The sequence below is a fragment of the Mesoplodon mirus genome, assembly GCF_964341445.2.
Source record: "Mesoplodon mirus genome assembly, chromosome: 2".
NCBI classification, from domain to species: Eukaryota; Metazoa; Chordata; class Mammalia; order Artiodactyla; family Ziphiidae; genus Mesoplodon; species Mesoplodon mirus.
In genome coordinates, this window is record NC_138977.1 from 29,145,339 (window position 1) to 29,171,375 (window position 26,037).

General features: G+C 41.5%; 1 protein-coding gene across 1 annotated transcript in view; it reads right to left on the bottom strand.

The window, feature by feature from the left end:
• The window catches only part of TMA16 (translation machinery associated 16 homolog), a 42,144-nt gene that overhangs the window by 1,993 nt on the left and 14,114 nt on the right, over positions 1-26,037 (bottom strand). Inside the window, exons 3-6 of the mRNA XM_082639898.1 lie at positions 7,154-7,191; positions 5,885-5,969; positions 4,599-4,747; positions 611-653 (exon numbers count right to left, since the gene is read on the bottom strand). Coding sequence (XP_082496024.1) covers positions 611-653; positions 4,599-4,747; positions 5,885-5,969; positions 7,154-7,191 — 315 coding nt within the window. The remainder of the gene's footprint in view (positions 1-610; positions 654-4,598; positions 4,748-5,884; positions 5,970-7,153; positions 7,192-26,037) is intronic.

Sequence of the window (26,037 nt, forward strand, 5' to 3'; positions counted from 1 at the left end):
CTTAAGGGTTTCAAATAATATGGACTTAAAGGTATCTAATTTCAATTAAAATTTCAGAGTGATCAACATGGTCTAGCTAATATCAAAATGATTAATAAAAATTATGTTCTAAAGACAAAGAAGCCATGTTTGAAAACTGGAAACAGGAAATCCTACTCACTGGTCTCTCGGTCACACAGCACTATGAGAGAAACCACTGGGGCAAATGGTTCTTTATGATTTAACCATTCCCCCATACCACTTCCCACTAGCCCCCTTCTCCAGAAGGGGGTGCTGCAAACAGTATGGGGACAGGACTCAGCCAACAAGTCTGCTGCTGACAATTTATCTTTTTAAAAAATAAGAACCAGGGAGGAACAAGGATATCATGTTCTTTAAGTACTATATTAAAGAATTTTAAAGTATTTTGAAAAACAAAAGCACCAGGTCATTATCATTTCAGTGTACATCAGGCATCTCTAACAAATGCTAAACTTAGGAAAATTCTTACTTCAACTGATGAAAGAGGAAAGGTTAAAAAGAACCCCCTAATTTTCTTTTAGCTCTAACGTCTAGACTCAAAAGGGAGTATTTTACTTGCAGCTTCAAAGAACAAAAGAGACAGACTCACCTAAAAGTTTTCAGATTACCTGCATTTAAAATGTCTGGAATCTCTGGAAAAGAAAATAATTTATATCTATTAGGCAATGTCTTCTATTATAACAGTTATAGTTTCCTCATTTATTATCTCAGAAACAATAATAACTGACAGCCAGCAAGAACATCCAAAGAAAAACAAAATTTCAAAGCATGATTATAATGCTATAATGAAAAGTAAGTTTTGCAAGCATAAAGAACTTACTTTATAAGAAGGTGATTCAAAAAGAACACTATTAAATAATGTATTCTACCACAGAATCTATAAAATAGAACAAACCTATCAACAAAATAAACTCTGTCCTTTTAAACAGTAAAGGTGCCTGGCAAATTCTATCAGTCCCCTACAACAACATGCTCAGTTGTTTTACATATTTTCTTGGTGAAAGGTACAATTTGTTCAAGCATATAGTTCGCTTTGGCAAGGTAGAGTTTGCCTGAGGAATGCAAGGATTATTAGATATTAAAAAATACTATTAAAAATGTAAAAAAAATTTTTAATAAACTATAATCAATAGATGTTCAATAAAGTTCAATAAAATTTAAACCCATTTTAAATGAAAACTAGGTGTATGACAGTTCCTTATCATGATTAGAAAGAGGATCATAAACCTATATGCATGGATCATCCTTGTTGATGGAACACAAGAGGCATGTTTAACAAAAAATGGAACGCTGCTGCAAAAATTCTGGCCAATGGATAAAATATTAAATAAAATCCAGTATCAATTAATGAAAAAGATAAAAATGTTTGACATGACTGTATGCTGACTTTTACAATACCTTCAGAAAATAAGAGCGTGAGTATGAGGGGGCAGGTGTTTAAAAGGTATAAATTAAGCATAATTATTTTTTTTAAGAAATTCTAATAAAATGAGTCAGAAACAGTTATACCCCCAGGAGCAAGAGGGAGAGATGTCAGTTATCTCGTCTTCTCTGAACCTTATCAACACAGCATTTGGTGACAATCTGCCCACGGTTCTAGATGTTTGTAAACTTGACAGAGTTGACAAAGTTTTTTTCACCAGACACATTCCATGCATCTGGAATAAGGACTGTGGCATAACTGGAAGACGAGGTCTGAGTTTTAGCACTGGCTCCACCACCAGATGTCTGACCTGGAGTGTGCCGTCAATTATTGTTGATTAACCTGGCGGCTGCAGGCTGAACAGACTAAGCAGAGAGAGCACCTGGGAGGCTGTCATGATGGCAGAGCTGAGATGGTGGTGGCTCGAGCTAGAGGTGCTGGGGGCAGCAGTGCAAGCCATTAGACTCTTAAGTATATCCTGCTGATGAGCTGGATGTGGAACGCGAAACTGTCGGCAGGGTTTCTGACACAAGTGACAGGGCAAGTGGTGATGTCACTGACGGACACAGGGAGCTTGCAGGAGAAGTGAGTTTTAGGAGAAAAGCTGGACTCTGCTTTGGGACATAAGTTGGAGATGCATGTAAGACATTCAAGTAGATACTCTGAGAAACCCAAGTTTGATAATGCAAGTCTGGAGTTCTAGCGATAAGTATTGAGAATATAAATTTAGAAGTTATGAGCATTTAAATGGTATTTAAAACCACAGGACTGAATGACATCAACTCAGGAATTCGTGTAAATAGAAAAGAGAAGAGGCCCAAGGACAGGGACCTGGGTCAATATTTAGTTTGTGAGGCTATGAGGGATTCAACTCAGGACACTGAAGTCATGGCCAGTTAACTTGGAGGAAAACCAGGGAAGGTCAGGGGCTTCTACCCCAAATAAAAAGTGTGACAAGAAATGAAGGGATCATCTGTATCAAACACTGCAGAAAAGCTGACTACATGAGTGCCCAGTACAGGCACTATGTGTCTTTGCAACTTAAAGGTCATCGGTGACAAGGGCTTTTAGTTGAGTGGTGGCTACAAAAGCCTAATTAAGGGGTTCCAATAAAAATGGAAAAATGAAGAAATGGAGATTACAAGCATAGACAAATTGAGGTGAAAAGGACACAGTGGCCAAAGCTCTCCCTCAACCTTCTACAGTAGGTTCTGTGTCAGGCACTTGATACGTGAAATCTCACTTGACTTTTTTTTGCGGTACGCGGGCCTCTCCCAGCTGTGGCCTCTCCCGTTGCGGAGCACGGGCTCCGGAAATGCAGGCCCAGCGGCCATGGCTCAAGGGCCCAGCCGCTCTGCGGCATGTGGGATCTTCCCGGACCAGGCACAAACCCGTGTCCCCTGCATCGGCAGGCGGACTCTCAACCACTGCGCCACCAGGGAAGCCCCTCACTTGACTTTTAAACAACCTGGGAAGGAGGTGCACTATTTACCTCTATTTTTAAATGGAAGGTAACAAGGCCAGGGAGTGGGTGGGAAGAAACTTGCCCTGTTATATAGTAAGCTGTAAGGGTTTAAGTCCAGATCTATCTAGTTCTGAAGTTATTCTGTTGTTTTTTCAGTGAAGAAACTCACTGCTTAGGAATGATGTAGAGGAACTGCCATCTACTCAGGGCTCACAGTGTCGCTGAAGGTTAAGTGCCTGATGCTAACCTTCCAACTGTCGAGGTATACGCTGCGAAGACATCCAACTCTATGGATCTACCTACGGCCAGACTGACGCAGCTCCAGCAAAACAGCTAGGTGAGGGACCAGGCTCCTCACCCACGAAGTTCCCCTATTAGAAAGCCCCAGGGAACGTGGATAACTAACCGCCTGAGTGACCCCGTTCCCCCTTCTGGTGCCTTTATGAAGAGTGAACCCGTGAAACCCCAGGCATCCCGCCTATGACCCTAACAAAGGCAGGGCCCCAGGTCCCTGTTCCCTCCCCCTTCTCTACTGGAGACCTCGCTGTGTGGCCCTCAGGCATGTCCTGTACCGTCCAGGACTTTTAAGCACTAAATCTTGTTTTTTTCAAAGCTCCCTGCCAGTTTTTGCTGAGGTGCACCCTCCAATCACAGTAAGAACCACGAGGGTGGGGTCCAGCCACAACACTGGCTCCAGTGGGGAAAACGCCTGTGGAGGCCGCCCCTGACCTTCCCGGCGCACAGCATCGCTATGCACAGGCTGGGACCAACACAACAGTTACCCACAGGGTATCTGCTTCAGGGCCCTACTGTTATTATTAAAATTTAAAAACCTCATGTTGCTTTAAGCATTTCATTTACTGTACTTTCCCAAGCAAATCCACACAGGAATGCCGACAGGGACCAGGCAGGGAATGTGAATGAAGGAAGGTGTGGGACCACTGAATGCTCAAGTCTAAAAGGGATAGTTGCTACTTTGCTCTAGCAGACGATGCTGCCAGACCATCGCATGTTTTACGAGAAGCCAGAAATCTACGTTTTTCATGTGAAATCAGCAGATTTTTTTTATGCTGACAATTACTAAGCCAATCAAACACCATTTGCAGGCCATGTAGCCCTTGGGTCATCACCTGACTTTGGGCTTTGCAAGCCCTTACAAGTGCCCTCTCCTCTCCTCCTAAGCGCCTTTCTTCAGACAGTGTTGTTAAGCCCACGACATACTTGTCTTCAGGAACTGTAAAAAATGCTAGTGCTAAGAAAGAAAATTTGATTTCTCTAATTTCTCAAGAAACTCTGCAACAAGTACAGCTCTTTACTACAAGACTTACAAAGACAAGAGGACACAGTACTTACTCTAAAGAAACGACGATGTGGTTGGAGACGGGCAAGTAATAACTCTAGAACAAAGCAAATCAAGTATACACCGGAAGGGAGAGGAAAACCTTACTGTCACAGTAGAAAGATAAGTCACTGTCAACACTGACAGTTTTGGGAATGTAGGAGAAAAAAAAGAATGAATTCAAAAATTACTCCAAACCCTCAAAAGGAAAGGAAATCAAAGGAAGAAAATCAAACTAAACTAAATAAATAGAATAAGTAAAGGCAAATCCGACTAGAAAGAAGGGAGGTACCCTGAGAACACACCAAGGCCCCCGTACCGCTGCCCTACCGCTGCCCTCCCGCTCCTACCAAGGCCGTAGCCCCCGTACTGCCGCCGCTCACGCTCCATGGTCTGCTTGATGACCGCCTCTCGGGCGCAGTGCCGCCGGCCCTGCCTGGCCTTGATGCTGTTGTGTAACTCAATCTGCTCCAGCTCACTGCTGAACCGATTTAAATACCTGAAAAACAAGAAAATGATCTGACTTAGAGAGTCTCTGTTTGGCTTATATTAGTTCATTTAAAACATAATCTCCCCCCCACACACACAAAAAAACGCCATAATCCCCAGCCTTCGCCTGTCCCTTAAGTTTTTATATTCCTCTGAGTCCCTTACGTTCTCAGACCTCAGACCTTCTCGTGGTAACTGAACCATTTTCAAAATTCCTGTGACCACATCAAAGCCTGCCATTAAAGTGTCTGTTAAACAAACTCCGTATCCACGTACTCAGCCACCTCCTGGACATCTCCATCTGGCTTAGCACGCCATCCCTGGACTCGCCTCCGCGCTGCCCCTAGGCGCCCCCTCCCGACCCGCTCCATCCCCTGCTACAACCATTCATCCAGCTGCCCAAGTGAGGGATGCGAGTGCCCCCCTTGACTCCTTCCCCTCTCTCCCTTTTACGCCACATTAAAGACTGGGACTTCCACCTCCTTAAAATGTCTGCACTCTTTCACTTCTCTGCACCACACTGCTCCCACCATCACCTCTTGCCTGGACTGCTTCATCAGCCTCTCAGTAGTCTCCCAGCCAAAGCCTGCCCCCTCATCCATTTTCCTCATTCCTCCAACTGTGACCTTTCTAAAGTTTAAAAATGTGACCATCTCAGGTGCTTGCTGTAACTATGTCTCCCACGGTCCTTGGATAAAGTCCAAACTCTTACACTGATATCTGAGATCTTTCATAAGCTGGTTGTTTATCCTACCTGTCACAATTCCCTCCTTGAACCTATTATTTCAGTCTTATTAAATGTCTGACAGATCACTAAATATACGCTGCTCTCACCCCGGGCCTTTCAGATCTTGTTCTCTCTGCCTAGAGGCTCCAACTACCTCACCTCAATCTGCTAGCCCCTATCTCTAGATGTCAGTTTAGATGACATTCCTCCAGGAAGCCAAGAAACTGGGTTAACTACCACTCTGAGGCCCAGAAAGGTTACAACGCTACTAAAATGGGTAAGCTTGTATAAGAATCCAAAGTCTTGATAACAAAGCTCATTTGCTCATCTATAAATCCCGAATAGAACTCTGAATCTTGAAGAATCAAGCTGGGGAATTCCTGTTACTGACCCTTTGCTCATAACATGCCCAGTGTTTACCTTTCAATTAATTCACAAGCATCTCTCTTTGAATATCCTACTTTTTTGGGATCAAGATGATTTTGAAACCACTGCAGTTTTTCACCTATAACAACAAGTACCAAGACAGTTTAACACCACAAGTCATCATTCAAGCAGAGGTAATCATTATAATTTTCAACATCAATGCTGATACTATTTAAAACAGTATCAAAATTTATTTCAAAGTTAAATATAAAGTTTTGTGTGGGCTCAAAGCTAACTAAATCAGTCTGTCAGAAATTAAATTGTCACATTTTAATTTGGGCAAGAGACAAGGGTAGGAGGGATGCTTTTCTGTATATATTTCTTATCCAGTAAGGATACAAAAAATTTAAAAAAAGAAAGAACACTGTTAACAGAACATGAAGTTCTAAGTATTTATAAAGCAAAGGATAGAACTTGTCCGAAATAACAAAAATGAGAGTCTGATTAGACTAATGAAGAGGATGACATCTGCTGAACATTTAACAAGCAGCAGGCACTATGTCAAGACCTTTACAATCCTATGAGGATTATTATTATTATTATTATCTCCATTTAGAAGAGATAGGTTAAGTAACCTGTTCAGGGCCTCAAAGTTAGTAAATATCTTAAGCATATAAGATCTGCCAGATACTGTGCAGAATGACTGACATTTATTATCACGGAGCTAACAGACCTCATCCTTATGAGTAAATCTGACCATCGGGGTGTCACTTTCAATTAGATTTCTCAATATTACAAATCAAGAAATGGCCCTACCCAGGATTACTGATAAACCATTTAGAAATACTATTCTATTGCCTGATAATAAAGCATTAGAGTTAATGGTTCAAATACCTTTCATTTTGGTTATAAAGCCTAATAGCCACTCTTTTGAAATCTTAGACTTGTCACACACACAAAAAGACTGTGACACTGAGATACAGACTGAGGATGTATATATTCACATCATTAAATATGAATTGTTGTTTTCAAAATCCTTCATAATTCTAATGGTCACGGAGCTAGAATTAAACTTGAGAGAGAAAGACAGAGAGAGACAGGAAGGGGGGATGGATAAAAACAGGTAGGTAGGTACTAAACAGTTTCTAGAAAACTGAGCTAGATATTATTAACACTGTTTGTTCTCAGAGTTTAATGACTGATTTTATTTTGTTTTGATCAAGTCTGGTAGAGAAAATTCACTTAGATAAAAATAGCATTCTACTAAGAGAGTCAAAAGAAAATAGGTATAGAGAAGAACTTCAAATAAGTATATCCACTTACCAATAAGGTTGAGACGCAACGCCTTTTCATTCTTTAGTCTTGGGAGAAAAACTGTATGTGTTAGAAAACTTCCAAAGCAAGTTTTAAAGATCTGTCAAAAACAACAAAAACTACCCAAAGAAACTTAATTCAAAGATCATTCTTTTATGCATATGAAATTAATTTTTTAAAATTATTTTATTTATTTGGTTGCACCGGGTCTTAGCTGGAGCAGGCGGGCTCCTTAGCTGCGGCATGTGTGCTCCTTAGTGGTGGCATGCGAACTCTTAGTTGTGGCATGCATATGGGATCTAGTTCCCTGACCAGGGATCAAACCCAGGCCCCCTGCATTGGGAGCACAGAGTCCTAACCACTGGACCACCAGGGAAGTCCTGAAATTAATTTTTTTTAATGAAGAAACATTGAATACCATGCTTCTTTTAAATCACTGGAACAAAATGTTGTTAAAAATTTTTTTCCTGCTCTGCAATGACTAAATGATACTTATAAAACAAACTGGTTTTGAGAACACAAAAAAATCTTGATTATATTTTGTAATATGCAGAATACTTGTGCACAAAAGAATAATGAGGACCTTCTAGAAGACTGAGTGCTGCCACCAAGACCAAAATGCATCACTATCAGCTTTTAAACTTCAACAGGAACAAAAGAATGTTTACTTTTCATCAATTTGATAAGAATTATAACAAAGAAAAATAACTCATTTACTCTCAAAAAATTGGTCTAAGTGATATATGCCTCCTCTATTGTTGTTATTCTTAATTCTAATTCATTCAGAAAAGAACTTTGGATACTAGTTTTTGCAACACTTTATGCTAGCCACTAGGGATACAACAATGAAGAAAAATAAATCCACTGTCCCTGCCCTAACAAAGCAGACCAGATTTACCCTCCCACTTAAAACAATTAGAAAACTGGAGAAAATGAAGCCTTTTTAATAAAAACTTTTTAGCCACAGAATGGAGAAAATATTCACAGAACAAATAACATACCTGCATTAAGAATATACAAATAGTTCTTACTACTTAACAACAGGCGAAATTCAAAACCAAAAGGAAAAAGATTTTAACAGACTTTTCATCAAAAACATAAAAGTGAACAAAAAGCACATAAAAATATATCATCAGTCATAAAGAAATACAAATTAAAACCACACTGAGATACTACTGTACACCTACTAGATTGGCTAAAATCTGTTTTAAAACTGAAAATACAACATGTTTGAGAGGAAATGGAGTGAATGTAACTCTTACACATCACTGGTGAAAAAATAAAATGGTACCATCACTGCAGATAATTTTTTATATACTTAAACATTATCCCCACCACATGACTTCATTCTTTTAAACAATTTCTTAAAAACTCAACTTCTTATTTACTTAAACATATATCTTCTGTACGACCCAGCAATTCCAGTTCTAAGAACTGAAAGAAAAATGTTTGATGTCCACAGAAACACCCATACACAAATGTTCATGGCAGCTTTATCAAAATGCAACAGCAGGGTTGATAATCTTTGCTTAAATGTCAGCTAATAACAAACTAGGCTTTGAGGGCCATGTGGTTGGTCTGTCGTAACTACTCATCTCTGCCACTGTAGCCTCAAAGCAGCTGCAAACAACGTGAAAGGAATGGGCATAGCTGCTTTCCAATAAAACAAACTTTTTTTTATAAAAACAGGTGGATGGCCACTTAGTTTGCAGACCCTGAAAAGAGCCAAAAACTATAAACAATCCAAATGACCATCAACAGGTAAGTGGATTAAAAAACTGCATATCCATACAATGGAACACTACTCAGTAATAAAAGAGAAAGACAACAAATTCCACAAACATTATAATTGAAAAAATCGGGCACAAAAATTACATACAGTATGATTCCAATTACATGAAACACTACTGAAGACAAATCTCAGCTACCAAAATAAAGAGCAAATCAACAGGTGCCCAAGGCTAGGGGCGGAGAGCTGAGCGGGAAGAGCTTTGGGGAGGATGAAAACGCACTATACGTACACTAATCACAGTGGTTATACCACGTATTGCCAAAACCCAGACGCTGTACACTTCAAATATGTCTACTTTGTCGTATCTTGTTTATACCGCAGGGAAGAGTCTAGTTAGAAGTCAAGTTTGCTACAGTTCTGAATGAACGCACTGGGGGCCTGAACTACAGTGGGGTGGAGCTGGGATGAAGAAAAGAAGAGGAATCTGAGACTAATTCTCAAAAACAGCTGTTTCCTAGATTCTTACCCATTATGCTTAGCCTCTCTCTGTTACTTTTCCATATTAAATAATCTTCATTTGCTATCTAGAGTTCTCTGCTACATACCCAATGGGACAAAATATGAGAGTAGTACACAGCAACAAGATGTCACTACGCTGAGAAGTCATAAAATAAAGCTAAAATCATGATACAGAATAACTATTTGCTGCCTATAAACTGTGCACCACTTGAAATGTGCTAGTCTTCAAACCACACTAGTGTCTATTAACAGGAACAGAAGCAGTATTTCATATAGTCCTAAATCAGAGCATTCAAATGCTCAAGATGAAGAACGTTTGACTCTTACTCTGTGTTGCTATTCACACCTGCAGTATCTTCAGGTAATGAGACTCCACCTCTAAGAGTCTACCTGATGAATCCAGCAGCTCTGCGCCCTAACAATATCCTCCCCCTGATCCTCCCCCACCTCTCTCACTCCCTAAAAATAAATCTTAGGACGTAGCACAAAGAACCCTGGATTCTCTGTTAAAGAACAGAGACCAGACCCTCCGGCTGCCTGGCTACCCTTCCTCCTTACAACACCAAGTACCTTTGGCAGGCAGGCACTACCAGGACGGGGTGATATCTAAGATGGTCCCCACTGCCCATTCTTGCTGGTTTGATACTCACGCCCCTCTCCTCCCTGAGCGTGGCTGGACCTAATGACTCATTTCTAACAAATAAAATAGTGCAACAGTGATGGATGTCACTTAGAAATGACGTTACAAACGTTGTCTTTTCTTTTTAAAACTGAGCCAGTAAACGGCGCCTTTATTCTGAGGCTGAGCAGCAACGGACTCCCTCCCTTCGAACTGCTCTGCCCTCCATTCGGGGGGAGGTAGGGGAGGGAGACAGGCAGCCGCCCCTCCTCTTCCCTCCCACCCTCCCAGCGTTCACTATCACCCCTCTCTAAAACCACCCTCCTCTCTTGAAAGCTCTTTTCCCCACCAAAGTCCCTAAAGGCCGGGCAAGGCTAACCCCCGCTTCTGCAGGAGGCAGAGCTGATGCTGCAGGAGTAAGAACTGGGGCGGCCCCACCTCTTTCCTCCACAGCCGCTCGCTGGGAAGCTGTGTGTGTCGGGTGGTGGGGGGTACAGGCGCTTGGAAGACCCTGAGGACCGCCTCCCACCCGGGCCTCTTCTAACCAGCACAGTCTTCAAAGCACGGTGGGAAAGGGGCACTGGGTGGAGAAGGGCAAAGGGCCCTTCCTGAAGAGAGCTGTAGAGAGGGGCAAAGGGGCTCCCAGCCCAGCGGGGGCCCATGGGGCGGGGAAGGCGGAGAACTGGCAGCAGGCCCCAGAGCCTGAGCTGGGGGTCAGCCCTGGGGACGCGGGCTGGGTCAAGGGCGGCTCACCTCCCCGGCTCGGGGCTCCTTCTGATCCAGACCCTGTGACACCAATGCCCCACCATTTCCTTCGCCTTCTTCCCCAGCACTGATGGCCGTTGGTGGCGGCTGTCATGAAGGACCCTGCAGGCATCTGGCTGGAACCGTCACCCCCTCTCGCTCTATCTCAGAGCCTTTGCTCTGGAGGACACATGCTGCCATGTGGTGAGTAGCTCACGTGGTGAGGAACTGATGTGTCCAGCCAACAGCTGCCACAACAGGTCTGTCGACCACCATGTAAATAGCCTGGAAGCAAAACCTCTCCCTATCAAGCTCTGCGATGATGCGGCCCCAGCCAACACCTTGACTGTAACCTTGCGAGAGACCCTGAGCCCCAAGCACCCAGTTAAGTGGCTCTGGGATTCCTGACAAAGAAACTGTTTTTGTTTCAAGCTGCTGAGTAAAGCAGTAGCTGCTAACTGCTATTTCTTTCTAAGAAGTCACAGGCACCTGATGTTCAAGGCAAGTCCTGCTGGTACCTCTTCTATCATCTTGCTTACAGCTGCCACTACAGTCTGAGTACCTTGTCACCAACCATCTTTTGGAAATATGCAATTCACCATTTGTGTCTTGCTGGAAGTACTGCCCTAAGGCAGGGAGATGAGCAGCATTCCAAGATGCTGTTTGTGACCACGCTCCCACCTAATTGAACAGGACGCATGGTCACTGATGCTGCTCCTCTGACAAGTGTGGCCAGTTCATAAAATGTTAGATACTATTAAAACTGTACATCTGTTTGCTTCTGGGGCCATGACTGCTACATTGATGACTTCTTTAAAATAAATTAAGAAAAAAAAGAGAAAGCTCAGTCTGTTTAGAACATCACCCAAGCACAAAAAATTAAATATTTTTCAACTCTGTACTATTAAGATAGAACCTTGGCCAACAACGGAACTTCTTTAGGACAAGTTTTATATATGAGATTAGCATGTTGTTCTGCTTTACCCTTAGGTAATTTTTCTGTAATGCTGACTGTAAATCAACATTAAATCAGTGCATAAGATCCTGAATATAACTAACAACATACAAACATCACAAGTATTTACAATGAAGTACTTAATCATATTCTAAAGCGTTACTTCCTAAAATACTGCACGTATACCACTAGTACTATGTAAGGTAATTTTAGGTAGTTCATATACACAGGATTAAATAATCTTTAATCAAATGGTAAGCAAGTTACTTTTCCCGTCACTTTCGTTGCACCCTTTCCGATTACATTAAGGAGAAAACTTAGTTTAATGTTAGTTCATTTTACAAGTCTTCCAATCTTTGCCAAATCTTTCCTCCAAAAATAAGCAAACAAGCCTCAAGCTCAAACCACTCAGGGGAGACAACAGTATCTACTTGGTTTTAACAGAGATAAAATGTCTCCTTTAAAAACAATATTTGAGGGAAAATTATTATTAAAGAACATAATTAAAGAATACTATACATCAGTGCCTAAACCAGCAGCAACAGCAGCAATATTACTGGAAACTTGTCAGAAATGCAACATCCTGGCCCTGTCCCAGACCTTCTGAATGGAAACCTCTAGGAATGAGGCCCAAAAAACTATTTTAATACACCTTACAGGTGCATCTCATGTATACCAAAGTTTGTGAAATACTGATATAGGTGATAGCAAAATCATGTAAGTAGCATATCATGTCAAAAAGATACAGAAAAGAGAGGACCTCAAGATGGCACAGGAGTAAGACGTGGAAATCACCTTCCTCTCCACAAATACATCAGAAATACATCTACACGTGGAGCAACTCCTACAGAACACCTACTGAACGCTGGCAGAAGACCTCAGACCTCCCAAAAGGCAAGAAACTCCCCACGTACCTGGGTAGGGCAAAAGAAAAAAGAAAAAACAGAGACGAAAGAATAGGGACGGGACCTGCACCAGTGGGAGGGAGCTGTGAAGGAGGAAAGGTTTCCACACACCATGAGGCCCTTTGCGGGTGGAGACTGCGGGTGGCGGAGGTGGGGAGCTTCAGAGCCACAGAGGAGAGCGCAGCCACAGGGGTGCGGAGGGCAAAGCAGAGAGATTCCCGCACAGAGGATCGGTGCCGACCGGCACTCACCAGCCCAAGAGGCTTGTCTGCTCGCCCGCCGGGGCTGGCAGGGCTGGGAGCTGAGGCTCAGGCTTCGGTCAGAGCGCAGGGAGAGGACTGGGGTTGGCGGCGTGAACACAGCCTGAAGGGGGCTAGTGCGCCACGGCTGGCCGGGAGGGAGTCCGGGGAAAATGTCTGGACCTGCCGAAGAGGCAAGAGACCATTGTTTCAGGGTACATGAGGAGAGGAAATTTAGAGCACCGCCTAAATGACCTCCAGAGATGGGCATCAGCCACGGCTATCAGCGTGGCCACCAGAAACGGGCGTAAGACGCTAAGGCTGCTGCCGCAGCCAAGAAGCCTGTGTGCAAGCACAGGTCACTATCCACACCTCCCCTCCCAGGGAGCCTGTGCAGCCCGCCACTGCCAGAGTCCCAGGATCCAGCGACAACGTCCCCGGGAGAACGCACGGCGCGCCTCAGGCTGGTGCAATGTCATGCAAGACTCTGCCGCCACAGGCTCACCCCACATTCCTTGCCCCACCCTCTCCCAGGCATGAGTGAGCCAGAGCCCCCGAATCAGCTGCTCCTTTAAATCCCTCCTATCTGAGCGAAGAACAGATGTCAGAGGGGGACTTAAATGCAGAGGCGGGGCCAAACCCAAAGCTGAACCCCAGGAGCTGTGCAAACAAAGAAGAGAAAGGGAAATTTCTCCCAGCAGCCCCAGGAGCAGCAGATTAAATTTCCACCATCAACTTGATGTACCTTGCATCTGTGGAATACCTGAATAGACAGCGAATCAGCCCAAAATGAGGAGGTGGACTTTGGGAGCAACTGTAGACTTGGGGTTTGCTGTACGTGAGGGATCACTTTCGATTTTTATGTTTATTTTAGTTTAGTTTTCAGCACTTGTTAACGTTGGTGGATTTTTTTATTGGTTTGGATGCTCTTCTTTTTATTATCTTCTTACTTTTATTATTTTAATATTATTTTAAAATTTTTTTATTTTAATAACTTTATTTTACTTATTTTCTACTTTCTTTCTTTTTTTCTCTCCCTTTCTCTAAGCTGTGTAGCTCACAAGATCCTGGTGCTCCAGCTGGCTGACAGGCCTGAGCCTCGGAGGTGGGAGAGCCAAGCTCAGGACATTGGTCCACCAGAGACCTCATAGCACCACATAATATCAACCGGCGAGAGCTCTCCAAGAGATCGATGTCTCAATATTAAGACCCAGCTCCACTCAATGACCAGCAAGCTACAGTGCTGGACACCCTATGACAAACAACTAGCAAGACAGGAACACAACCCCACCCATTAGCAGGGAGGCTGCCTAAAATCATAATAAGTTCGCAGACACCCCAAAACACACCACGAGACGTGGACCTGCCCACCAGAAAGACAAGGTACAGCCTCATCCACCAGAACACAGGCACTAGTCCCCTCCACCAAGAAGCCTACACAACCCACTGAACCAACCTTGCCCACTGGGGGCAGACACCAAAAACAACGGGAACTAGGAACCTGCAGCCTGCGAACAGGAGACTCCAAACACAGTAAGTTAAGCAAAATGAGAAGACAGAGAAACACACAGCAGATGAAGGAGCAAGGTAAAAACCCACCAGACCAAACAAATGAAGAGGAAACAGGCAGTCTACCTGAAAAAGAGTTCAGAATAATGATAGTAAAGATGATCGAAAATCTTGTAAACGGAACAGAGAAAACACAATAAAGTTTAACAAGGACCTAGAACTAGAGAGAAAACAAACAATGATGAACAACACAATAAATTAAATTAAAAATTCTCTAGAAGGAATCATCAGCAGAATAACTGAGGCAAAAGAACGGATAACTGGGCCTCCCTGGTGGCGCAGTGGTTGAGAGTCCGCCTGCCGATGCAGGGGATACGGGTTCGTGCCCCGGTCTGGGAGGATCCCATATGCCGCGGAGCGGCTGGGCCCGTGAGCCATGGCCGCTGGGCCTGCGCATCCGGAGCCTGTGCTCCGCAACGGGAGAGGCCACAACAGTGAGAGGCCCGCATACCGCAAAAAAAAAAAAAAAAAAAAAAAAAAGAACGGATAACTGACTTGGAAGACAAAACAGTAAAAATAACTACTGCAGAGCAGAATAAAGAAAAGAAAGAATGAAAAGAATTGAAGACAGTCTCAGAGACTTCTGGGACAACATTAAATGCACCAACATTTGAATTATAAGGGTCCCAGAAGAAGAAGAGAAAAAGAAAGGGAATGACAAAATATTTGAAGAGATTAGAGTTGAAAACTTCCCTAATATGGGAAAGGAAATAGGCAATCAAGTCCAGGAACCATCATAGAGTCCCATAAAGAATAAATCCAAGGAGAGAAAAGCCAAAACACTAATCAAACTATCAAAAATTAAATACAAAGAAAAATATTAAAAGCAGCAAGGGAAAAACAACAAATAACATACAAGGCAATCCCCATAAGGTGAACAGCAGATCTTTCATCAGAAACTCTGCAAGCCAGAAGGGACTGGCAGGACATATTTAAAGTGATGAAAGGGTAAAATCTACAACTAAGATTACTCTACCTACCAAAGATCTGATTCAGATTGGACGGAGAAATTAAAACCTTTACCGACAAGCAAAAGCTAAGAGAATGCAGCACCACCAAACCAGCTTTAAAACAAATGCTAAAGGAATTTCTCTAGGCAGAAAAAACAAAAGAAGGAAAAGACCTACAATAACAAACCCCAAACAATTAAGAAAATGGTAATAGGAACATACATATCAATAATTACTTTCAATGTAAACATATTAAATACTCCAACCAAAAGACACAGACTGGCTGAATGGATACAAAAACAAGACCCGTATATGTGCTGTCTACAAGAGACGCACTTCAGATCTAGGGACACATACAGACTGAAAGTGAAGGGATGGTAAAACATATTCCATGCAAATGGAAATCAAAAGAAACCTGGAGTAGCCATTATCATATCAGACAAAATAGACTTTAAAATAAAGACTATTACAAGAGACAAACAAGAGCCCAAAAAGGACACTACATAATGATCAAGGGATCAATCCAAGAAGAAAATGTAACAACTGTAAACATTTATGCACCCAACATAGGAGCACCTCAATACATAAGGCAAATGCTAACAGCCATAAAAGGGGAAATCGAAAGTAACGCAATCATATTAGGGGACTTTAACACCCTACATTCACCAATGGACAGATCAACCAAAATGAAAATAAATAAAGAAACACAAGCTTTAAATAATACATTCAACAAGATAGACTTATTGCTATTTATAGGACATTCCATCCAAAAAAGCCAGAATACATTTTCTTCTCAAATGCTCATGAAACATCCTCCAGGATAGATCATATCTTGGGTCACAAATCAAGCCTTGGTAAATTTAAGAAAATTGAAATTGTATCAAGTATCTTTTCCGACCACAACTCTATGAGACTGTATATCAATTAAAGGAAAAAAACTGTAAAAAATAGAAATAAACGGAGGCTAAACAATACGTTACTAAATAATCAAGATATTATTGAAGAAATGAAAGAGGAAATCAAAAAATACCTAGAAACAAACGACAATGAAAACAACACGATCCAAAACCTATGGGATGTAGCAAAGCAGTTCTAAGAGGGAAGTTTATAGCAATACAATCCTATCTCAAGAAACAAGAAAAATCTCAAATAAACAACCTCAGCTTACACCTAAAGCAATTATAGAAAGAAGAACAAAAAACCCCCAAAGTTAGCAGAAGGAAATAAATCATAAAGATCAGATCAAAAATAAAGGAGGGCTTCCCTGGTGGCGCAGTGGTTGAGAGTCCGCCTGCCGATGCAGGGGACACGGGTTCGTGCCCCAGTCCGGGAAGATCCCACATGCCGCAGAGCAGCTAGGCCCGTGAGCCATGGCCGCTGAGCCTGCACGTCCGGAGCCTGTGCTCCACACGGGAGAGGCCACAAGAGTGAGAGGCCCGCGTACAGCAAAAAAAAATAAAAAAAAATAAAGGAAAAGAAGTGAAGGAAATGACCACAAAGATCAATAAAACTAAAGGCCGGTTCTTTGTGGAAACAAACAAAATTGACAAACCATCAGCCACACTCATCAAGATAAAAAGGGAGAAAACTCAAATCAACAGAATTAGAAATGAAAACGAAGTAACAACTGACACTGCAGAAATACAAAGGATCATGAGAGATTACTACAAGCAACTCTATGCCAATAAAATGAAAAACCTAGAAGAAATGGACAAACTCTTAAAAAAAAAGCACAACCTTCTGAGGCTGAACCAGGAAGAAACAGAAAACATAAACAGACCAATCACAAGCACTGATATTTAAACTTTGATTAAAAATCTTCCAACAAACAAAAGCCCAGGACCAGATGGCTTCACAGGTGAATTCTATCAAACATTTAGAGAAGAGCTAACACCTAGCCTTCTCAAACATTTCCAAAATACAGCAGAGGGACGAACACTCCCAAATTCATTCTACGAGGCCACCATCACCCTGATACCAAAACCACACAAGGATGCCACAAAGAAAGAAAACTACAGGCCAATATCACTGATGAACATAGATGCAAAGATCCTCAACAAAATACTAGCAAACAGAATCCAACAGCACATTAAGAGGATCATACACCATGATCAAGTGGGGTTTATTCCAGGAATGCAAGGATTCTTCAATATACGCAAATCAATCAATGTGATACACCATATTAACAAACTGAAGGAGAAAAAACATATGATCATCTCAACAGATGCAGGGAAAGCTTTCGACAAAATTCAACACCCATTTATGATAAAAACCCTGCAGAAAGCAGGCACAGAGGGAACTTCTGTCTACATAATAAAGGCCATATATAACAAACCCACAGCCAACATTGTCCTCAATGGTGAAAAACTGAAAGCATTTCCACTAAGATCAGGAACAAGACAAGGTGGCCCACTCTCACCACTCTTATTCAACATAGTTTTGGAAGTTTTAGCCACAGCAGCACAGAAGAAAAGGAAATAAAAGGAATCCAAATTGGAAAAGAAGAAGTAAAGCTGTCACTGTTTGCAGATGACATGATACTATACATAGAGGATCCTAAAAATGCTACCAGAAAGCTACTAGAACTAATCAATGAATTTGGTAAAGTAGCAGGATACAAAATTAACGCACAGAAACCTCTGGCATTCCTATACACTAATGATGAAACATCTGAAAGTGAAATCAAGAAAACACTCCCATTTACCATTGCAACAAAAAAAATAAAATATCTAGGAATAAACCTACCTAAGGAGACAAAAGACCTGTATGCAGAAAATTATAATACACCGATGAAAGAAATTAAAGATGATACAAAGAGATGGAGAGATATACCATGTTCTTGAATTGGAAGAATCAACACTGTGAAAATGACACTATTACCCAAAGCAATCTACAGATCCAATGCAATCCCTATCAAACTACCACTGGCATTTTTCACAGAACTAGAACAAAACATTTCACAATTTGTATGGAAACACAAAAGAGCCCGAATAGCCAAAGCAATCTCGAGAAAGAAAAACAGAGCTGGAGAAATCAGGCTCCCTGACTTCAGGCCATACTACAAAGCTACAGTAATCAAGACAGTATGGTACTGGCACAAAAACAGAAAGACAGGTCAATGGAACAGGATAGAAAGCCCAGAGATAAACCCATGCACATATGGTCACCTTATATTTGATAAAGGAGGCAGGAATGTACAGTGGAGAAAGGACAGCCTCTTCAATAAGTGGTGCTGGGAAAACTGGACAGGTACATGTAAAAGTATGAGATTAGATCACGCTCTAACACCATACACAAAAATAAGGTGAAAGTGGACTAAAGACCTAAATGTAAGGCCAGAAACTATCAAACTGTTAGAGGAGAACACAGGCAGAACACTCTATGACATAAATCACAGCAAGATCCTTTTTGACCCACCTCCTAGAGAAATGGAAATAAAAACAAAAATAAACAAATGGGACCTAATGAAACTTAAAAGCTTTTGCACAGCAAAAGAAACCTTAAACCAGACGAGAAGACAACCCTCAGAATGGGAGAAAATATTTGCAAATGAAGCAACTGACAAAGGATTAATCTCCAAAATTTACAAGCAGATCATGCAGCTCAATATCAAAATAACAAACAACCCAATCCAAAAACGGGCCGAAGACCTAAACTGACATTTCTCCGAAGAAGATATATAGATTGCCAACAAACACATGAAAGGATGCTCAACATCACTAATCATTAGAGAAATGCAAAGGAAAACTACAAGGAGGTATCACCTCACACCAGTCAGAATTGCCATCATCAAGAAATCTAGAAACAATAAATGCTGGAGAGGGTGTGGAGAAAAGGGAACCCTCTTGCACTGTTGGTGGGAATGTAAATTGATACAGCCACTATGGAGAACAGTATGGAGGTCCCTTAAAAAACTACAAATAGAACTACCATATGACCCAGCAATCCCAGTACTGGGCACATACCCTGAGAAAACCATAATTCAAAAAGAGTCACGTACCACAGTGTTCATAGCAGCTCTATTTACAATAGCCAGGACATGGAAGCAACCTAACTGTCCATCGACAGATGAGCGGATAAAGATGTGGCACATATATACAATGGAATATTACTCAGCCATAAAAAGAAATGGACTTATTTGTAGTGAGGTGGATGGACGTGGAATCTGTCATCTGTCATACAGAGTGAAGTAAGTGAGAAAGAGAAAAACAAATACCATACGCTCACACGTATATATGGAATGTAAAAAAAACAAAGGTTCTGAAAAACCTAGGGGCAGAACAGGAATAAAGATGCAGACATAGAGAAGGAACTTAAGGACACAGGGAGGCGGAAAGGTAAGCTGGGATGAAGTGAGAGAGAAGCACTGACATATATACACTACCAAATGTAAAACAGATAGCTAGTGGGAAGCAGCTGCATAGCACAGGGAGATCAGCTCAGTGCTTTGTGACCATCTAGAGGGGTGGTATAGGGAGGGCGGGAGGAAGACGCAAGAGGGAGGGGATGTGGGATATGAGTATACGTGTAGCTGATTGACTTTGTTATACAGCAGAAACTAACATAACAATATAAAGCAATTATACTCCAATAAACATGTTAAAAAAACAGAAAAAATTCATGAAAGTGATACATAGATGACTGATGTTTGAAAACTACTGTTTTAAAACAATATTATTCTAATAACCCTTAATGTACAAAAAAAGACCCTCCCTTACAAAAAAGAAAGAAAATTTGAGTTTACTATCATAGCACTTGACTATTCTTTTCAAGAAAACTTCTAGCCAAATCACTATGAAACAGCTAACCCCTACTGGTCTTGGCCAAGGAATCAATATATAACAATGAAAGTGCTGGTTTCTATCACCTAGTATGCGAATGTATGTAGCATTCATTAAAATGCTAAGGCTGGGGTGCGCGAGGAGAGGGATTAAAAGCGCTGCTTAAAGGAGGCCCAGAGACAGGCGTGAGCCGCGGCTAAAAGCACGGACCCCAGAGACGGGCATGAGACGCTAAGGCTGCTGCTGCCGCCACCAAGAAGCCTGTGTGCGAGCACAGGTCACTATCCACAACCCCCTTCCGGGGAGCCTGTGCAGCCTGCCACTGCCAGGGTCCCGGGATCCAGGGAAAACTTCCCCGGGACAACACACGGCGCGCCTCAGGATGCTGCAACGTCATGCCGGCCTCTGCCGCCGCAGGCTCGCCCCGCATCCGCACACCTCCCTCCCCGCCGGCCTGTGTCAGCCAGAGCCCCCGATTCAGCGGCTCCTTAAACCCCGTCCTGTCTGAGCGAAGAACAGACGCCCTCCGGCGACCTACACACAGCGACGGGGCCAAATCCAAAGCTGTGCCCCGGGAGCTGTGCGAACAAAGAAGAGAAAAGGAAATCTCTCCCAGCAGCCTCAGAAGCAGCGGATTAAAGCTCCAAAATCAACTTGATGTACCCTGCATCTGTGGAATACCTGAATAGACAACGAATCATCCCAAACTGACCATGTGGATGAAAGGCTCTCGGTGCTGCAGCCAGGAGTCAGTGCTGTGCCTCTGAGGTGGGAGAGCCAACTTCAGGACACTGGTCCACAAGAGACCTCCAGCTCCACATAATATCAAATGGCGAAAATCTCCCAGAGATCTCCATCTCAACACCAGCACCCAGCTTCACTCAATGACCAGCAAGCTACAGTGCTGGACACCCTATGACAAACAACTAGCAAGACAGGAACACAACCCCACCCATTAGCAGAGAGGCTGCCTAAAATCATAATAAGTCCATGGACACCCCAAAACACACCATCAGACATGGACCTACCCACCAGAAAGACAAGATCCAGCCTCATCCACCAGAACACAGGCTCTAGTCCCCTCCACCAGGAAGCCTACACAACCCACTGAACCAACCTTAGCCACTGGGGACAGACACCAAAAACAATGGGAACATCGAACCTGCAACCTGCAAAAAGGAGACCCCAAACACAGTAAGATAAGCAAAATGAGAAGACACAAAAACACACAGCAGGTGAAGAAGCAAGGTAAAAACCCACCAGACCTAACAAATGAAGAGAAAATAGGCAGTCTACCTGAAAAAGAATTCAGAATAATGATAGTAAAGATGATCCAAAATCCTGGAAATAGAACAGAGAAAATGCAAGAAACATTTAATAAAGACCTAGAAGAACTAAAGATGAAACAAGCAACGATGAACAACACAATAAATGAAATTAAAAATACTCTAGATAGGATCAATAGCAGAATAACTGAGGCAGAAAAACGCATAAGTGACCTGGAAGATAAAATAGTGGAAATAACTACTGCAGAGCAGAAGAAAGAAAAAAGAATGAAAAGAACCGAGGACAGTCTCAGAGACCTCTGGGACAACATTAAACGCACCAACATTCGAATTATAGGGGTTCCAGAAGAAGAGAAAAAGAAAGGGACTGAGAAAAATATTTGAAGAGATTATAGTTGAAAACTTCCCTAATATGGGAAAGGAAATAGTTAATCAAGTCCAGGAGGCACAGAGAGTCCGATACAGGATAAATCCAAGGAGAAATATGCCAAGACACATATTAATCAACTGTCAAAAATTAAATACAAAGAAGACATATTAAAAGCAACAAGGGAAAAACGACAAATAACACACAAGGAAATCCCCATAAGGTTAACGGCTGATCTTTCAGCAGAAACACTGCAAGCCAGAAAGGACTGGCAGGACATATTTAAAGTGATGAAGGAGAAAAACCTGCAGCCAAGATTACTCTACCCAGCAAGGATCTTATTCAGATTTGATGGAGAAATTAAAACCTTTACAGACAAGCAAAAGCTGAGAGAGTTCAGCACCACCAAACCACCTTTACAACAAATGCTAAAGGAACTTCTCTAGGCAGGAAACACAAGAGAAGGAAAAGACCTACAATAACGAACCCAAAACAATTAAGAAAATGGGAATAGGAACATACATATCGATAATTACCTTAAATGTAAATGGACTAAATGCTCCCACCAAAAGACACAGATTGGCTGAATGGATACAAAAACAAGACACATATATAGGCTGTCTACAAGAGACCCACTTCAGACCTAGAGACACATACAGACTGAAAGTGAGGGGATGGAAAAAGATATTCCATGCAAATGGAAACCAAAGGAAACCTGGAGTAGCCATTCTTGTATCAGACAAAATAGACTTTAAAATAAAGACTACTAGAAGAGACAAAGAAGGACACTACAAAATGATCAAGGGATCGATCCAAGAAGAAGATATAACAATTGTAAATACTTACGCACCCAACATAGGAGCACCTCAATACATAAGGCAAATACCAACAGCCATAAAAGGGGAAATCGACAGTAACACATGCATAGTACGGGACTTTAACACCCCACTTTCACCAATGGACAGATCATCCAAAATGAAAAAAAATAAGGAAACACAAGCTTTAAAGGATACATTCAACAAGATGGACTTAATTGATATTTATAGGACATTCCATCCAAAAACAACAGAACACACATTTTTCTCAAGTGCTCATGGAAAATTCTCCAGGACAGATCATATCTTGGGTCACAAATCAAGCCTCGGTAAATTTAAGAAAACTGAAATTGTATCAAGTATCTTTTCTGACCACAACACTATGAGACTAGCTATCAATTACAGGAAAAGATCTGAAAAAAAATACAACCACATGGAGGCTAAACAATACACTACTTACTAACGAGGTGATCACTGAAGAAATCAAAGAGGAAATCAAAAAATACCTAGAAACAAACGACGATGGAGGCACGACGACCCAAAACCTATGGGATGCAGCAAAAGCAGTTCTAAGAGGGAAGTTTATAGCAATACAATCCTACCTTAAGAAACAGGAAACATCTCGATTAAACAACCTAACCTTGCACCTAAAGCAATTAGAGAAAGAAGAACAAAAAACCCCCAAAGTTAGGAGAAGGAAAGAAATCATAAAAATCAGATAAGAAATAAATGAAAAAGAAATGAAGGAAACGATAGCAATGATCAATAAAACTAAAAGCTGGCTCTTTGAGAACATAAACAGAATTGATAAACCATTAGCCAGACTCATCAAGAAAAAAAGAGAGAAGACTCAAATCAACAGAATTAGAAATGAAAAAAGTAACCACTGACACTGCAGAAATACAAAAGATCATGAGAGATTACTACAAGCAACTCTATGCCAATAAAATGGACAACCTGAAGAAATGGACAAATCCTTAGAAAAGCACAACCTGCCAAGACTGAGCCAGGAAGAAATAGAAAATATGAACAGACCAATCACAAGCACTGAAATTGAAACTGTGATTAAAAATCTTCCAGCAAACAAAAGCCCAGGACCAGATGGCTTCACAGGTGAATTCTATCAAACATTTAGAGAGGAGCTAACACCTATCCTTGTCAAACTCTTCCAAAATATAGCAGAGGGAGGAACACTCCCTAATTTATTCTATGAGGCCACCATCACCCGATACCAAAACCACACAAGGATGCCACAAAGAAAGAAAACTACAGGCCAATATCACTGATGAACATAGATGCAAAAATCCTCAACAAAATACTAGCAAACAGAATCCAACAGCACATTAAGAGGATCATACACCATGATCAAGTGGGGTTTATTCCAGGAATGCAAGGATTACTCAATATACGCAAATCAATCAACGTCATACACCATATTAACAAATTGAAGGAGAAAAAACATATGATCATCTCAACGGATGCAGGGAAAGCTTTTGACAAAATTCAACACCCATTTACAATAAAAACCCTGCAGAAAGTAGGCATAGAGGAAACTTTCGTCAACATAATAAAGGCCATATATAACAAACCCACAGCCAACATTGTCCTCAATGGTGAAAAACTGAAAGCATTTCCACTAAGATCAGGAACAAGACAAGGTGGCCCACTCTCACCACTCTTATTCAACATAGTTTTGGAAGTTTTAGCCACAGCAATCAGAGAAGAAAAGGAAATAAAAGGAATCCAAATCGGAAAAGAAGACGTAAAGCTGTCACTGTTTGCAGATGACATATTATACATAGAGAATCCTAAAGATGCTACCAGAAAACTACTAAAACTAATCAATGAATTTGGTAAAGTAGCAGGATACAAAATTAATGCACAGAAACCTCTGGCATTCCTATACACTAATGATGAAACATCTGAAAGTGAAATCAAGAAAACACTCCCATTTACCATTGCAACAAAAAAAAATAAAATATCTAGGAATAAACCTACCTAAGGAGACAAAAGACCTGTATGCAGAAAATTATAATACACCGATGAAAGAAATTAAAGATGATACAAAGAGATGGAGAGATATACCATGTTCTTGAATTGGAAGAATCAACACTGTGAAAATGACACTATTACCCAAAGCAATCTACAGATCCAATGCAATTCCTATCAAACTACCACTGGCATTTTTCACAGAACTAGAACAAAACATTTCACAATTTGTATGGAAACACAAAAGAGCCCGAATAGCCAAAGCAATCTCGAGAAAGAAAAATGGAGCTGAAGGAATCAGGCTCCCTGACTTCAGACTATACTACAAAGCTACAGTAATCAAGACAGTATGGTACTGGCACAAAAACAGAAAGACAGGTCAATGGAACAGGATAGAAAGCCCAGAGATAAACCCACGCACATATGGTCAACTTATCTTTGATAAAGGAGGCAGGAATGTACAGTGGAGAAAGGACAGTCTCTTCAATATCTGGTGCTGGGAAAACTGGACAGGGACATGTAAAAGTATGAGATTAGATCACTCCCTAACACCATACACAAAAATAAGCTCAAAATGGATTAAAGACCTAAATGTAAGGCCAGAAACTATCAAACTGTTAGAGGAGAACACAGGCAGAACACTCTATGACATAAATCACAGCAAGATCCTTATTGACCCACCTCCTAGAGAAATGGAAATAAAAACAAAAATAAACAAGTGGGACCTAATGAAACTTCAAAGCTTTTGCACAGCAAAGGAAACCATAAACAAGACCAAAAGACAACCCTCAGAATGGGAGAAAATATTTGCAAATGAAGCAACTGACAAAGGATTAATCTCCAAAATTTACAAGCAGCTCATGCAGCTCAATAACAAAAAAACAAACAACCGAATCCAATAATGGGCAGAAGACCTAAATAGACATTTCTCCAAAGAAGATATACAGACTGCCAACAAACACATGAAAGGATGCTCAACATCATTAATCATTAGAGAAATGCAAATGAAAACTACAAGGAGGTATCACCTCACACCAGTCAGAATGGCCATCATCAAGAAATCTAGAAACAATAAATGCTGGAGAGGGTGTGGAGAAAAGGGAACCCTCTTGCACTGCTGGTGGGAATGTAAATTGATACAGCCACTATGGAGAACAGTATGGAGGTTCCTTAGAAAACTACAAGTAGAACTACCATATGACCCAGCAATCCCAGTACTGGGCACATACCCTGAGAAAACCATAATTCAAAAAGAGTCACGTACCAAAATGTTCATTGCAGCTCTATTTACAATTGCCCGGAGATGGAAACAACCTAAGTGTCCATCATTGGATGAATGGATAAAGAAGATGCGGCCCATATATACGATGGAATATTACTCAGCCAGAAAAAGAAACGCAATTGAGCTATTTGTAATGAGGTG